At 44.9% G+C, this 16,733-nt stretch overlaps 1 protein-coding gene across 4 annotated transcripts in view; it reads left to right on the top strand.

Moving 5' to 3' along the window:
- The window catches only part of FAM120A (family with sequence similarity 120 member A), a 115,340-nt gene that overhangs the window by 62,745 nt on the left and 35,862 nt on the right, over nt 1–16,733 (top strand). For all 4 annotated transcript variants that reach the window (XR_009246647.1, XR_009246648.1, XM_058672739.1 and 1 more), the window contains exons 6-10: nt 2,291–2,388; nt 2,603–2,856; nt 11,617–11,704; nt 13,123–13,350; nt 16,245–16,419. Coding sequence is in view for 2 of the 4 variants with exons in the window: in XM_058672739.1 (XP_058528722.1) it covers nt 2,291–2,388; nt 2,603–2,856; nt 11,617–11,704; nt 13,123–13,350; nt 16,245–16,419 (843 nt within the window). In the remaining 2 variants the exon portion in view is untranslated. The remainder of the gene's footprint in view (nt 1–2,290; nt 2,389–2,602; nt 2,857–11,616; nt 11,705–13,122; nt 13,351–16,244; nt 16,420–16,733) is intronic.

Genomic DNA, 16,733 nt, shown 5'->3' with positions numbered 1-16,733 from the left:
CCCACCCCTGCTCCAGCTCTCGTGAGCAGATACTGTGGTCAAACCCAGCCAGGTGTGACCTCCAGCTCCAGCTTTTGATGGAGCAAAACTAGTGGGCGGTGTGTGATGCTACATAGCTTAGCCAGGTCTCCCACATGGGCAGGTATCTCTCCTCTGAACAATTGCATCTTAGTTCCCTTGCTTGCCTATGAGTATAGTGACCTAGTACAGGGAATCCCCCAGAAGTCATTCCTCCCATGCCCTCTGCTGCTCCCAATTCAGACCCCACCCTACCCCACCCCCACCAGGGCCCAGGATAGTGTGTCCTGGCCTGGTGTTCCCTGCATACTGATATGGTTAACCTGTTTGGCATTAACCAGGCCCAGAATGCCTGCCAACTACTGGCTGCTTTTCTCCCAGCAATGTAGCATTTGCCTAAGTATAGGGCAACTTGGCAGTTGCCTACATCTGGGCACTAGGTTTTTGTTTAAAGGAAAGTTTGTGCTATCAGCAACTTTTTAGCCCCAGATGGCCCAAAATAGAATAAAACAAAAATGGTCATCTTTGCATGAGAGCTATGCCTATTTGTTAGGTGAATCTAGTCTTTCATTGTTATTACTTAGAAGGTAGGTTTGCAGCGTCAGCTGCTAGAGTTTATAAACAACTTTCTATAGTGATTTTAAAGTACAAGAACCTAAATGGATTTTGTAAGTCTGTGGTCAGAAGTTGAGTGATTCAGAGTTACCTTAGCAGGTGCTGAAGGTTACATGACTTTCATCTCATTTGGAGGCACAGACCTAGTAAGACATATTGTTTGATTAGAAATATCTCCCTGTATGCAGCCATGCATGTGTGCATGTGCAGATGTGTGTATTACATACGTGTGGGGGGGGCTTGGAGATGAGCACTCAGTGTGTACTCCAGTGTTGTGGTTTTATTTCTTTAGCTCAGAGGTGGCAACTTGTACCACGACTCTCAGTTAGAACCAGGATCAAAGGCCTGTGACATTTCAGAGCCCTTGGAGCTGAACCAACTGCAGCTTGCAGGGCTAACGGCAGCTCCTGTGGCTGGGGAGGAACAAGCGTCTAGATGCCCTCTGGTCCTATACTCTGTGCCCTGTATCTTGGTTCCCGGGAGGCTGCGGGTCTCCAGTCAGGATATGGTTCACACTTCTGGTTTCTCCTTGGCTTATGTGGTTTGAGGAAGCCTCTTGCCAAATAACTCCACAGCTTCCAGAGAATGAGGGGACAAGTAGGGGGTCTTTGCGGTTTTGGTGACATGAGAAGTGATGCTCTGTGAGCTGTGCTCCTGCAGCCAGTTATTCATTCCTCCATAGGCTGGGAAGCTGTAGCCCTGTGTGAGGGCCACGCAGGTCCATGGTGTTTGCTTAGGGACTGTGTTTTCTCTGTACCCTGGCAGGCCGAGTCTCAGCCATACCCTTTCTGGTTCCTTACGTCACTGCACAGAGCTGTGCAGCCCATGCCATGACCTCCATGCAATTTGCTTCCTGCAGTCTCTCAGCTAGTGGCATGGGGCCACCCATGGGACACACACCTCAGATTTGATGCTCTTCCTCTTGTCAGATCTCACAAAACTAATGGGTCCAAGTGTTGGGAGGTCCAGCGCTGTATTTCTCGAGTCTTTCCCGTCGCAGGCAGGATCCATCACTTTACAAACTAGTGTGAGAGGAAGAGAGAGCAGTCCCCAACGTGCATCAAGGCAGCTTTGTCAGATTGCTTTAGAAGAGCACACAATCTCAAATGATTGATCCTGGTGTGCCCATTAAAATATATAACCTCTAATTTTGATTTTGCTTTACCATTAGAAACAAAACAAAAGCATCAGCAGTAATAATCACCCTGGTTATATTTCAGAAGTTGACAGTTGAGTGAGAACTTAATTGCAAATCTGAAGTAGAAAAAAATCTCAAGCCTTGATGGCAGTCACAGCTCCTAGCTCCTGCTGAGATCTCAGGCTGGGAGAGACTCAGGTACAGAAAGGGCTGTTGGGTACAGTTAGGGTTGTATCAGGTATCAGGCATTTGGGACTACGTGAAAGCAAGCAAGAACCTTGAAAGTTAACTGAGAAATCTGGAAAATTGGAGCCATTGCCCCAGTGTACCAAAGTGTGATCACTTATAAGATGGGGTATTTTCTAACATAAAATCTGAGTTTCTAAAGATTCCTGAAAAGCAGAACTGATGAGGTCCATTACAGGTGAGACCTGAGGCTGTAGGCTGGCCCTGGTATACCCAAGGGTGATGGTGCTCTGCTGACAATTGTATTGATTTCTCCCCTTGTGGATGACACAGCCAGACCAAATCCATTTGGAATGCCTGGGATGATGCCGCCCTATGTACCCCCTCAGATGCTCAACATTCCACAGACCTCTCTGCAAGCAAAGCCCCCGGTAAGCTATCTCTGACTGGGGGAGGGCAGCTGGCCTTGGGTGCTGTATGTGTGTCATTTCAGCGAATGCAAAAGTCAGTTGTTAAGCTACTTGGTTGATTTATGAGATAGATGCCAGTGTTGATTTAAAAATTAACAGGGAAGAGGCAACCTGGGCTTGCATCTGGCCCTGTGCCTCTACCTGTGCCTAATGTCCTCTGCTTTATGCCCCACAGGTACCCGGCCCAGGGGTTACTCCTGGCCAGGGGCCATACCCCTACAGTCTGGACACGAGCGGGAAGGCCCTGGTGGAGCAGAACAGCTACAGCAACATTCCGCATGAAGGGAAGCACACGCCGCTGTATGAGCGCTCCTCACCCATCAACCCAGCCCAGGGCGGCAGCCCCAACCATGTAGATTCTTCCTACTTCCCTGGCTCTTCTACATCATCGTCTTCAGACAACGATGAAGGCAGTGCAGGGGCAACAAAGTGAGTAGGCACTGGTCTTAGGGTGCCACCTGCGGGCACAGCTGTGCACCTCTCTGTTTATAGGCATCTGCAATGGGTGTGGGAGGGTCATTGTGTTCAGCCTAGGACTGGCATGCAGGAGTGAGACCGCAGAGGAGGTTGGCCTTCTCTGAAGGGTCCCAGTTCAGGGCCTAGGACTTCAGGAAGCTTCCCTGGGATGGCTCTGTCTCTCACTCCGAGGTGACACTACTCTTCCTGTCATGTACCAGCTCCCACTACTCCCACAAAAAGAGGACAGTGAGTTTCCTCATTTGCTCCTAATCCCACAGCCTGATGAAACTGTTCATGAAACACCACTGCCTAGTCCACTTGCAGAAGGTGATCTATCCATGCTGCTGTGCTGCTCCTTGAGGAGTGCCCTAGCTCATGGATGCAGTTAGGGTCTGATTGAGGAAATCTAGGATGTACAGCTCTGTAGTTTGAACTGTCCTCTATGTTGTATCACCCTTGGCAGTGATGTTTCCTTGCTGCCCTCTGTCCACATGTGGAGTGGGAGCAGGTGTCTGCTGACCTCAGGTGGCAGTTACTGCAGTCCACTGCACCAGAGAATGCTTCACAGCATAGGGTGAAACTCAAAGCTCCACTGCACCAGAGAATGCTTCACAGCATAGGGTGAAACTCAAAGCTCCACTGCACCAGAGAATGCTTCACAGCATAGGGTGAAACTCAAAGCTCCACTGCACCAGAGAATGCTTCACAGCATAGGGTGAAACTCAAAGCTCCACTGCACCAGAGAATGCTTCACAGCATAGGGTGAAACTCAAAGCTCCACTGCACCAGAGAATGCTTCACAGCATAGGGTGAAACTCAAAGCTCCACTGCACCAGAGAATGCTTCACAGCATAGGGTGAAACTCAAAGCTCCACTGCACCAGAGAATGCTTCACAGCATAGGGTGAAACTCAAAGTTCCACTGCACCAGAGAATGCTTCACAGCATAGGGTGAAACTCAAAGCTCCACTGCACCAGAGAATGCTTCACCACAGAATAGGGTGAAACTCAAAGCTCCATTGCTGCTTGAGCAGTTCTAAAACTCTTATTCCAGAGTTTAGAAGTTGAATGTTACATATTTTCCTTTTACACTTTTAAATTACACTCCTGGAAAGATAAATTACCTTTCTTCAGATATACAGTTTTAAAAAAAGATTTATTTATTTTTATTTAGAAAGTCAGATACACAGAGAGGAGGAGAGACAGAGAGAAAGATCTTCCGTCCGATGGTTCACTCCCCAAGCAGCCACATGGCTGGAGCTGAGCCGATCCAAAGCCAGGAGCCAGGAACCTCTTCCAGGTCTCCCACATGGGTGCAGGGTCCCAAGGCTTTGGGCCGTCCTCGACTGCTTTCCCAGGCCACAAGCAGGGAGCTGGATGGGAAGCAGGCCAGCCGGGATTAGAACAGGCACCCATATGAGATCCTGGCGTGTGCAAGACAAGGACCTTAACCACTACGCTATTGCGCCTGGCCCAATAATGCACTTTTGATCTGTTGAGCTAGAGTGCTAGTTTGGAGCCCAAAAATCTGCATCTAAACAAGTATATCCTGACAGCTAGTGAGTGGCTACTGTGTGTTGATTTGAGAAGTCCTGGCAGATGGCCTTAGAACCTGTAGACTTTGTTTGTTTGTTTCAGAAATCTATTTAATTTTTATTGCAAAGCCAGATATACAGAGAGGAGGAGAGACAGAGAGGAAGATTTTCCATCCGATGATTCACTCCCAAAGTGAGCACAACAGGCCGGTGCTGCACCGATCCGGAGCAGGATCTCTTCTGGGTCTCCCACGTAGGTGCAGGGTCCCAAAGCTTTGGGCCGTCCTCCACTGCCTTCCCAGGCCACAGTCAGGGAGCTGGATGGGAAGTGGAGCTGCTGGGATTAGAACCGGCTCCCATATGGGATCCCGGCGCGTTTAAGGAGGGGACCTCAGCCGCTAGGCCACTGCGCCGGGCCCTGGACTTTGTTTTAAAAGCAGGTTCTGGGGCTGACATGGTGGTGTAACCACTAATCCTGCACCTGCAGCACTGGCATTCCATGTAGGTGCTAGTTTGTGTCCTGGCTGCTCCATTTCAATTCAGCTCCCTGCTTATGCCTGGGAAAGCAGTGGAGGATGGCTCAAATCCTTGGGCCCCCGCACTCACATGGGAGACCCAGAGGAGGCTCTTGGCTGCTGGCTAAAGATTGGCTCAGCTCTGACCAGTGTGGACATTTGGGGAGTGAACGAGGGGATGGAAAAATCTCTGTCTTTTTGTCATTTCTGTCTGTAATTTTGCTTTTCAAATAAAAATACTAACTTTTTTGATTGAAAAGATGGTGCCATCTGACAGCAGGTTGGCGAGTGCGGTAGCCTGGTGTCCCTACCTTGCTTGGTCTGCATCTCTGATGAGAGATGAGTGGGAAGTAGTCTGAGGAGCCTTTGGCTAGGGTTATGCCCTTTGCTGGTGGCATTCTTTGCTTTTGCAGGTGCTATGACACCAGGGATGAGAAACAATGCTGGCCTGCTCTTGTAGTTTAAAAAATAAACTCACTAAGAGTAATGAATCTGGACTTTTATCTTTTTATTGGACTTGAACTAGGACTCTGTATTTACACTGTGCTTCTAGGATAGTCTTGAGGGAAAGGAAATTACCATTCACTTGGCCAAGAAATGCTTGAATGCGTACTTTTTACCGGTGCAATGGCATTGAACAGGACAGACGGGAGCTGTCTTAGTGGTATTCCCATAGCGGGTGGTGTAAACGTGAACTCGTAGACCCGCTGCAAGTGTTGGCAGAGGAGTTGTGGAAGAACAGCCACTACACAATGGGCAGAGGCAGGAGTGGTGGGAGAAGAGGGAAGGAAGTGAGAGCAAGTTCTGGGCTGATACATTGTCCATGGAGCTGCCCTCAGCTGGCCTTGGGTGGGAGAGACCCTGCACACCCTCAGGAGGGACAGGTGGGTTTGTGTTGTGGGCTCAGTTGCTGCTAGATTCAAGTCTGCCCTTAGCACCTTCAGTAGGTTTACCAAACAGGAGGGAAAATAACACTGTGGAGCGATCTGCTCATCTTGGGCATGTGCCTTGTGCTCCAGACGTGTGTTCTCCCCTCAGGATGACACCAGGTGCTCCAGGTCAGGTCGAGGCATGCTCAGTAAAGGTTCATCACATGGGTTAAGGTGTATATAATAGAAAGCAAAGAGCTAGTTTTTTTTTTTTTTTTTTTTTTAAAGATTTATTCATTTTATTACAGCCAGATATACACAGAGGAGGAGAGACAGAGAGGAAGATCTTCCGTCCGATGATTCACTCCCCAAGTGAGCCGCAACGGGCCGATGCGCGCCGATCCGATGCCGGGAACCTGGAACCTCTTCCGGGTCTCCCACGCGGGTGCAGTGTCCCAAAGCTTTGGGCCGTCCTCAACTGCTTTCCCAGGCCACAAGCAGGGAGCTGGATGGGAAGTGGAGCTGCCGGGATTAGAACCGGCGCCCATATGGGATCCCGGGGCTTTCAAGGCGAGGACTTCAGCCGCTAGACCACGCCGCCGGGCCCGCAAAGAGCTAGTTTTACATATTAAATGTCAAATACCGAAGGCAGCACAGACACTAAAATAAATGGACTGGCTTCCCAGCAGTAAGCCAATGGCATCATTTTTTTTTTTGCCAATTTTTATTTATTTGTTAATTAAATTTAAAAAATTCCATGTATCATTTTTTTAAAGATTTATTTATTTTTATTACAAAGTCGAATATATAGAGAGAAGGAGAAACAGAGAGGAAGATATCCTTCATCCGATGATTCACTCCCCAAGTGAGCTGCAACGGCCGGTGCTGTGCCAATCCAAAGCCAGGAGCAGGAACTTCATCCAGGTCTCCCACACGGGTGCAGGGTCCCAAGGCTTTGGTCCGTCCTCGACTGCTTTCCCAGGCCACAAGCAGGGAGCTGGATGGGAAGTGGAGCTGCCGGGATTAGAACCGGCTCCCATATGGGATCCCAGCGTGTTCAAGACGAGGACTTTAGCTGCTAGGCCTCGCCGCCGGGCCCAAAAATTCCATGTGTCTTTTACCGAATGTTGAGTGCCAAGTTCATGAAAGATTTTTCCGATTTCTTTCCACATATAATCTCTTCATATCTGATTCTCACAGCATGTACTCTTTCTGAGACACTCCAAGTTTTTTCCGATAATAGTAATTTGCTTATGTATTTTTATGTATATACAGTATATATATTTATGTATATGTATACATTTTTTAAAATGTAAAGTTTTTATATTGATTACATAGTTCAGAGGGTTACATTTGCCTGTGGACCTCTGATTAGGGTCATGTGGGTGGAGGTGTGGAGGAAGGTGAGCAGAAGATAAATGTTTCAGTTCTTTTTTTCTTTCTCGCGTGTTTAGTGGGGTGTGGACAGCACCCAGGAATGGGGGGTGATCTCTTGATGATGCCTTAGAGACCCTAATGTGGGAAAGAATGTTCTGAGGGTGTTACTTAAGTACTTATGATAGTTCTGAGATGTTGTCAGCTTCCTTGCGCCAGCGTTGAGAAAATCTTTGCAAGGTCTTGGCTGATCTGGTTCACCTCAGTGCATCCACAGACCTAGACACTTGTTGAAAAGCATATAGGAGAGTTCTGCTTTCCATCCTCTTTGGAGGCACTTAGTATCCTCTGCTGGCCTGGAGGAGCTCACTGTTAAAGTCCTCTGCGTGCATCTGAGTATGCTTGCCATTGCACAAGCATCCCAGCAGCTTGAGGGAGGATCAGATCCCATACGTGCGCTTGAAGGTCAGATGACAGATCTTGTGGTTTTTCCTGAGGATAAAGTTTGAGTCCAGTGATCCAGTTGGGGAGTTCTGGCTTTATTCTAGATTAAATATATATATATGTTTGATACATATATTTAAATCATATATGTGTCATATATATAGTATATTTAAATCAAATATATATCACATATAAGTCAAAGATATATATATATATATATTTAAATTAAAACAGCATTCTTGGCTTTCCTTCTGGTGGCTTTCTGGTCTTTGTAGTTGTGTTTTGGTCATGTAGAACATTCAGGTGAATGCTTGTGTAGATGGTTATTTTATATTGCTTTCAGGGATTCATTCAGTCTGAGATTTTCAAATTCAAGTTTGTGAGTTTATATCTCTTCTAGTTATTAGCTCAATACAGAGCTGTAAAGAACTCAAATATTTGAAATTACAATATGGAACGTCTGCCATAATCCCGCCTCTAGAGTGGTAGCTGTAACACAAGTGTAGGGAAGTGTATGGTTCAACAGGAACCCTAATTAATAGCTGGTGGTCATACAGAATGACAGAATGATTAAGTTATATTGGAAGAAAGTTCACAGGGTTTTTTTTTTTTTAAGGTTTATTTATTTTTATTGGGAAGGAAGATTTGTAGAGAAACAGAGACAGAAAGAGCTTGCATCCATTGGTTCACTCTCCAAATTGCCACAGTTGCTGGAGCTGAGCTGATCCAAGGCCAGGAACCAGAGCTGCTGCTGAATCTCCCACACAGGTGCAGATTCCCAAGGCTTTGGGCTGTCCTCTGATGCTTTCCTAGGTAATAAGCAGGGTGCTGGAAGGGAAGTGGAGCAACCAGGGCATGAACTGGCGCCCACATGGGATCCTGGTGCATGTAGGGGGAGGATTAGCTAGTTGAATGAGCGCCCTGATGAAGATATTATCATCAGTCTTGTCCCCAGACTGCATTGTATAGTTGGTTTCACCTGCAGGTGGGAGAGTGAAGCTGCTTAACTAGTGGGGTTACTCATGGTGAGAAGTCCTGACAAGCCCAAGAAAAACGTTTTGTCGTTTGTGCCCACCATGGAACCTGGGACATTCCCCGCTGGTGTTTTCCTGTTGAGTCCCAGTCAGGGAGGTTAGATACCTTGTTGGTGTGGGAGGAAACAAGATCTAGCTGGGCCAGGCATTTGGGAGAATACTCCCCATAGCACCTGCGCCATGGGTCAACCTTCCTTACACACACACACACACACACACACACACACACACACACACACATACACATACACATTCCCATATATGCACAGCAGTATATTCCTTTGTGGTTGGATCTCTTTCTAAATTTAATTCTTTCTGTCTTGGGTTTATTTGTTTTCATTCTTATCTGTTAACACAGAAACTAAGAGTTACCCATGTATCCCAGTAATTGCATATGGGTACAGAGTTACGCATTGTGTGTTGGTCAAGAGCACACACAGCATATTCCATCCTGGGATAACCACTCTTCTGTCCAGAAACCTTGGAGAGGAAGTTGCTTGGTGACTTCATAGCTTGCTGTTTTCCCCAACTTTGTTCAGAAAAAGTCCTGCATGTTCCTCCTGACGCGCCCTCACAGCAGTTGGGTCACTGTAGAGTCTCTCATGGTGCTGAGTGCCCAGCAGCTGCTGTCTGGCTGGTGTCAGTTCTTTTCTGTCGCTTGCTTTGTTCCTCGGGAAGTGTGTGCGCACGTGTGTGGAGAGAGACCTGCCTGCAGGCAGATTTCTTAAGATATTGTGGAACAGTAGCTTGTGTTAATGAGTTTGGATTTTATTCTAGTTACTTTTTTGTGTGGCTGTGAATAGATTCCTTCTTTAGAAGCTTGAATTTTGTCATTAAATCTTCATTAACTTTTAAAGCTTTTTCTTCGTGCTAACTTTTAAAAATTTGTTTATTTGAAAAGCAGAGTTGGCGAGAGAGGGAGAAACTGAAAGAGGAAGAAATTCCATCCTCTGGTTAACTCCCTAAATGGCCACAGCAGCTGGGGCTGAACCTGGCTGAAGCCAGCAGCCAGGGTTCCATTTTCCATTTCTGTTTCCGGGTGCATTAGCAACTAGCTGTGTCAGAAACAGATCAGCTAGGACCTCAACTATTGCTCCTATGGGATGCAGACATCTCAGGAGGCGACTCAACCCAGTGTGCCACAACACCAACCCCCTGTTGTCAAATCATGATGGTGGGGGATATGAGGAGATTCAGTGAGAGCCAGTTTCCTACACACTCCTGTGAGTCAGCTTCCCTGCTGTAATTTGAGTTGGATGATTCTAAGTATCACTTCAAGGTATATATGAAACACTTTAAAGCCTAATTCGTCTGTTTCCACAGCATGGCGTTTGCCATATTCACATATTTTGTTTTCTTATGTAGGTTGTCAAGTAATATAGTTAGCCTTCCAAAATTTATCGAATTTCTTGAAAATTTGGTTATTGGCAACATGCTTTTCAGGAAGAATTTTAGGTTTTGCAGCATGGATTGTTAGTAGATCATCGTTTGATGCCTCTAGAGACAGGTTGTTGCTCTCCTAAAACCATGACCTTTCCACCGGCTGTCCCAGGTACTTGATGACCGTGATCCGCTGGGGCAGGTGTCTAGGGCGTCCGCTTGTGTAATGACACCCAGTTGGTTGTCAGCTTGGTGACACTGGGACATCTTTGCCGTTCTGAAGAGCAGGATTTGTGAATGATGTGCTGTGCTCAGCTTTTCACCACTGCATCCTGATTTCCTTCCCCTCAGAACCTCCTGAGCTTTCCAGCATCTTCACTGCCTGGCCTCTCTCTGCTTGTCAGTGAAGCAGATCCTTGCACAACCGCAAGGGAGCTTGCCCTGACGGTGATGGCACCTGGCTGTCGTGAGAGCTCCGCTGCTCTGATCTGTGCAGACTTTACTGGGCTGTAGAGACCTGGAGCAGCCTGGGTACAATGACAGTCTTTCCATGTTGAGTATGCTTGTCGTTGACTAGAAAGTCTCATTGTGTAGATCTAGGGGCTGACATGAGGCTGTGCCATCTCATCTCTGCTCTTCTAGAATTTTTTAAAGGTAGAACTAAAATTAAGTTGACCAGAATATAGAATTCATGGGTCCGGAAGTCTTTAAATCTGTCACACAGGTTGCTCAGGAAGGGAAGCAGGGGCCAGTGAGGCACACTGGCTTGTCTGAGGTGAGCAGTGTTGTGAGATGCTGCGCAGGCTCTGTGTCCCGTCCTTTGCACCGGAGGCATCTGATGTGCTTGGGCCCTGCTCATCCTGTTCCTGCAGGACTGCTCTCTTCCAGACACATGTGAGCCTGTGTTCTTAATTTCAGCCACTTGCCTGGGTCTGCTCTGTTTTCATTTTTAAAGTGCTGGTTAAGCCAACCACATTTTCTTAGGCTACTAACTGGTTACAATCAGTTTTATAACAAGTGCTTGATGTTATCCTAATAACCATTTTTCAAATACTTGCTTGCTAAATCTTCCCTTAATCTAAGTGCACTTTCCTGGCTATCCTGGTTTTGCAATCTGAGTCATCTGTCCCATGCCAGGACCAATAACATGTCTTTCCATGGATAAACTGGATGTGCTATACATGTTGTCACCTTACATTTTTCTAAGGGATGTGACATTGATCGCATTAATAGAGACTCTCGTCCTGGGCAGTAGCAGTCAGTTACATGACAGAACCTATAGGGGCTCTCCTTGGTGCTTGGAGGTTTGTCCTGGCTGGACTTCTGTGTCACTGCTGTGCCCACTCTGATTTTGTGCTCATCACAGAAGTCTGGGCTGCCAGGGGACCCTGAGTTAGTCCCATTTGGAGCAGGAAGAAATTTTCTTATATTAGAGTTCTGTCTAATACAGTAGGGTGTGAGATTAGTAAAGCATGAAAAGTATATAATTGTGAGGCTATAGGTGTTGTTATGGATTCTCATTCTTGTCAGCTTCTCGGAACATGATTCAAAGGAAACAGTAATCATGTCTTTACCTTCAGCCACATCAGCGGGAACAAGATTGGCTGGGAGAAGACAGGAAGCCATGCAGAGCCTCAGGCACGGGGGGACCCAGGAGACCAAACAAAGGTACAAAAGCCTGTTCCTTTTATTCTCTAAGTCCTGGCTGTCTGTACAGTATTGTGCTGGTGATCCTTTTAGAGACAGACTCCCCTTAGCTTGCTGTCAGTGATACATGCTTTCCAGGGGAGAGAAGGGCTCAAAGTACCCTGTGCCAACCCTCAGCCTTGCTTGTCTCCCTGCAGTCCCTTCCCTGCTGGATGTGGTGCCGGAGCCCAGCTCAACTCTACTTCCTTGAAGGATTTTGTAAGGATTAGCTGAGAAAGTACCTGGGATGTATATTTTTAAAATGGAGATTAATTCCACTTCCTCCTTCCACCTGTTAATAGTGATTTGAACAAATGTGTTTTTACTTTGCACAGCATCTCTGCCACATGTAGTCCTTAGGGACAGGCAGGACTGTAGAAAGGATTGTCCTTCAAATAAGCAACAAAATTGGCGTGTGAAAATCGAGTGTTTTCAAAATACTTTGAGTTGTTTCACATCTGCATTCTTGTGGAATGGAAAATGTGGAGAACTCTTGAATTATCTGTAAGTTATGCTTCTTAAGACTAATTTTGGTCCTTTGTATTTCAAACAATAAAATTAAACTCACAGTCAATACCATTGCAAAGAATGTTTTGTTCCAAAATAGAACGTTATATATCAATTAGCATTAAATCAAACAATTGGTAGTACTTATTTCCAACATTTGTTCTGACAAGGGAGAAAAGTTCATTTTGCAGATAATAATTGCTCTTGGGAACTACTGAGACAGTTCAAACCATGGTGAGGCATCTCTCTTCTTCCCTTTTTATGTCCTCACTTCCTGGGATCCCTCACTGAACTAGTCATGTGAGGTCCAGGCCCAAATATAAGGCTTTATAATAATGATAGAGAATGGCTGAGTTTGGGTCTTGTGTCTTTTAGTACTACCCATGGCTGTGGAGAGTAAAACTGAGGAAGGTTTGAATTTGAATCCCAGTTCTCTGAGTCATTGACTTCCTAACTGTGGTCATCTCGTCACTCCTCCGAATGCTGGCTTCCTCATCTAGAAAAAATGAGCAAGACCCCTCCACCCCCTACTGCCTACCAAAAAAAAAGTGGAAACACAATGGGAGCCAGTGAATACAGAGCGCCAAAGTCCTAAAGGAGGAATTGAGGGCGGGGAGGGGTTGGTGGGACAGGACTTCAGGCAGCCCCAGCCCACTCAGGTGTGCAGGAAGACTGGACAGCTGAGAGCACAGGCCCACCCTTTGCTGCACAGCAGCTGTCTCAGGTGACGGGTTAGCTTGAAGCACTCTGCTCTGTCCTTAGGACAGTTCTAGTTAGCCTATCTGGAAAGGGTTTATTCTTTTCCTGGGCAGGCGGATGGGACCCAGTGCATTCAGGATGTATAGAAATTTGACATGAGCTTTTATCTCTCCCCACTGCCTTATACTCTGCAGGCGGAAGGTTCGTCCACTGCCTCTTCAGGAAGCCAGCCAGTTGAAGGCAAAGGGAGCCAGATGGGCACTGTCCAGCCGATCCCATGCCTCCTGTCGATGCCCACCAGGAACCACATGGACATCACTACACCTCCCCTGCCCCCTGTTGCACCTGAGGTGCTAAGAGTGGCTGAGCACAGGCACAAGAAGGGCCTCATGTACCCTTACATCTTCCACGTCCTGACCAAGGTATTATCCAGAGTCCCTGGGGAGGCTTCTGTTGTCTGACAGGTGGTCTTCCTGCTGGTGTGTGGTCTTTGTGTCCTCTTTGAACCATTTCTCTATCATAGTATACTGTTTGAAACCAAATTCATTTTGCCTTTCTGAGCATTGCACAAAAGATGAAAATCTATAGTTTTGAAATAATTTGTGAAGTCTCACTCTCCCCTTCAGTTTGCCACTCTGCCCTTTAATTTATCATAAAATATTTTTGAAACTTCTAATGAAATAATGACACAGCACAATATTTTATGAGTTTCTTTTTTATTTCAATTTGGGAATTTTTTACATTGTCATAGGATACTTCAGAAAGTTCATATAACATGTGTATTATAGAAGAACAGTGCTTGGATTTCAGACTTCTTTTGTACCAAAGTAAATTTAATTATAATATTTGTAAGAGAGAAAGAGAGCAAATTTCTATCTCCATTCCTCCAGCGTCCATAATGGGCAGGGCTTGGCTGGGCACAAGTTTCACCTCAACCCATTTCTCCCACTTGGGTGGTGGAAACCTGTTTATTTGTGTCATCACCAAGGTCTGCATTAGCAGATGGAGCCAAGCATTGAATGTGGACACAATCAAGTATGGAATATGGATGCCTTAACTGATGCCTTAACTATTAGATTAAAAGGCCACCCCCAAATTTTTAATTCCATTTTCCATGAACTGTTTTCAGTACCCTTGTATTTGTGTTGTATTTTAGTTCTGATTATCAGATATGGTATCTTTTTTTTTTTACATTTGTCCATAGAAAATATTTTCCTCTTTTGAGTAGCTAATAGCACTTTGTGTATTTTGATTTGTTCATCTATCTCGTTGAGTACAATTTTAATAGCACTAATAACAAAAAATGGAATGAGAGATTTGGTTGAAGTCAACAAATGCAGTTTTTTAATAGTGTCATAATTTCATTTTATTAGTGACTTAACAAATGTGTTCTTTAAATATATACATTTAATGTGGCATTAGTCGTTTCTAAATCTTTTAAAATGTGTTTTTGTGTATTTAAATTTCCTCAGTGATATGTAATCTCTGTTGCTTGAATCATACACCCACAGTCTAACAGGCTGTTTAACAGTGATCAGATTTGTCATGCAATTAGTTTGTTATTATGCATGATTAAAGTGTTTTCATTAATACCTGTCCTACCATATATAATCAGACATTTTTCTGTTTTCTGCAATCCATCTGTGGTTTGTAAATGGAGTTATTTACTGAAAAAGACACTCCTGCTCCACAGTTTTCCTGAGGTGGACCTCAACTGTGAACCAATTCGGGCATGACTTATTTTATATGTTAAAGAACGTGAAGAATATTAGGCCAGTGCTAGTTACTCAGCTCATTTAATTTTACTTTTAATCATAATTGCCTCTAAATCTCAACTATTATTTGACATGGTATGTACCTGAAGTATCACTTTTCAAATTGTGGTTATAAGTACATGTCTTCTATTTTCAGTTCCACATAAATTATGGAGGATAAGTGAAATTGGTTCTTGTGGGAAAAGTATTTTGCTACGTACAAGAGACCAAAGTTTGGGGAAGGCATCTTTCAAAATGGCAATAAAGACATGGCTCCCCCCCGGGGACTGCTGCAGATGCAGGGCTCCCCGAGCCACCCACGGGGTCTGCATTGCTGGGTCTGAGGTTGGGGTGGTCAGCAGATTGCACGAGGGTTGCAAACTTCCAACATAACTTCTTCAGTTTGACTGTAGTTGACAAAAGCAAAATATGTTTTTAAGTTTTAAAGAAGTTTTTTCAATATGTTAACAAGAAGTTTAATTTAGACCATAGTGTGTACTATGTTCTGTGAGCCAAATGACTCTGGTATTGAATTGACCAGGTTGATACATTTATAATGAAATGAAGCTTCGTGGTAATGTAGTTTGATATTCAGAGAAAAACTCCTTAAATGAGAATGCTACCTACAACATGTAATTACTGGATTAATGAATACAGAAGCAATTTGGCTAAGGGAAAAGACCAAGTTTGAAACTGAATATAAATAAATGAAAGAACAAATGCTATGGAATTATTACTGAAAGAGTATATATCACTAAGTTCAGTGGACGTTGACGATCATACGTGTATTGTCACATCATGAATGTACCTGAATCAAATTTCTTGAGCATTACCTTGATACTTATCTTGATACCATACGCCTGTGCCAGGTGGCACCGTGTTCTGGCAATCTCAGCTGCCAAAGGCTGCAGTTATTCACTGATGTCTTGGTGGTCTGTCTGTGAGCCAGGTTAAGTTCACGTTCATGTGTTGGCCCTGGAATGTGGGTGAAGTGGGGTGCTTCCCTTTCCTGCTTGCAGTGACACACTCACTGCACACTCCCCACGCTAGAGCAGTGGGGTCTATCTTGTAATGGAGAGTTCTCTTAGGTACACCATTTTTAATACATCATAATTTTTATTAATCAGTTTGACAAAATTTGACCAATTTGAAATCCTTGGATTCCTCTGGGTCATTAAGAATTACAGATTTAGAACATATGATCCTCTTGGCTCTCTAAAATAAAGTTGCAGATTCTCAGTGTTTTTTCTGCTATTTGTTGTGTAGTGTTATCTGTGTAGATTGTTTAAAAAATTTTGGATCATCTGTGGCTTTCTTGTGTTCTTGGTTTCAGATTAAAAATAAACTGATGTTGATTTTGTTTTATCTGTGAGCATACATATTGACCTTAGTCTGCAAAATGAACTCTTCCTAATGCCTCAGTATAGGCAAGCTCTTAAGCCATTCGTTTCGAGTAGAATTGCAATGTCATTAATGGAGATAACTATAGTGTATTTCTGTAAGTTTATTGTAAATTCAACATGAAAAATGTGCAATATTATTCTGCTTTCTTCCATGCAAAGGGTGAAATCAAAATTGCTGTTTCTATTGAAGATGAAGCCAACAAAGACCTGCCTCCGGCCGCCCTGCTCTATAGGCCAGTTCGTCAGTATGTTTACGGAGTCCTGTTTAGTTTGGCAGAAAGCAGAAAGAAAACTGAGAGACTTGCTTTTAGAAAGAACAGACTTCCACCAGAATGTATGTACTGTGACAATCTGTTGTTTGTTTACCTCACTACCTCGTAAATCTCTTGTGCATTTGCTAAAGCCTTAGAAGACTCATGACTGAGTTGTCCTGACCCTCCATGTCCAGGCAGTGGGCCATCACTGGGGTGGTAGGTCAGGGTGGAGGCTCTCAAAGCAGGAGGAGTCAGACTACTTCCTCAGTAACATCCCAGAAATGCTATTTACTCTTTTAGTTAAAGTGATGGTTTCTACTTTGAATGTTGGTCTGAATGCAGCCTTGGATTGCCGTTGCCCTGTGATGCCCACGTCTCAGTTTCTGCTCTGGTT

This window comes from Ochotona princeps, chromosome 14 (assembly GCF_030435755.1).
Source record: "Ochotona princeps isolate mOchPri1 chromosome 14, mOchPri1.hap1, whole genome shotgun sequence".
In the NCBI taxonomy this organism is placed as follows: Eukaryota; Metazoa; Chordata; class Mammalia; order Lagomorpha; family Ochotonidae; genus Ochotona; species Ochotona princeps.
The sequence above is the reverse complement of the archived record's forward strand: the minus strand, read 5'-3'. Positions and strand labels throughout refer to the sequence as shown.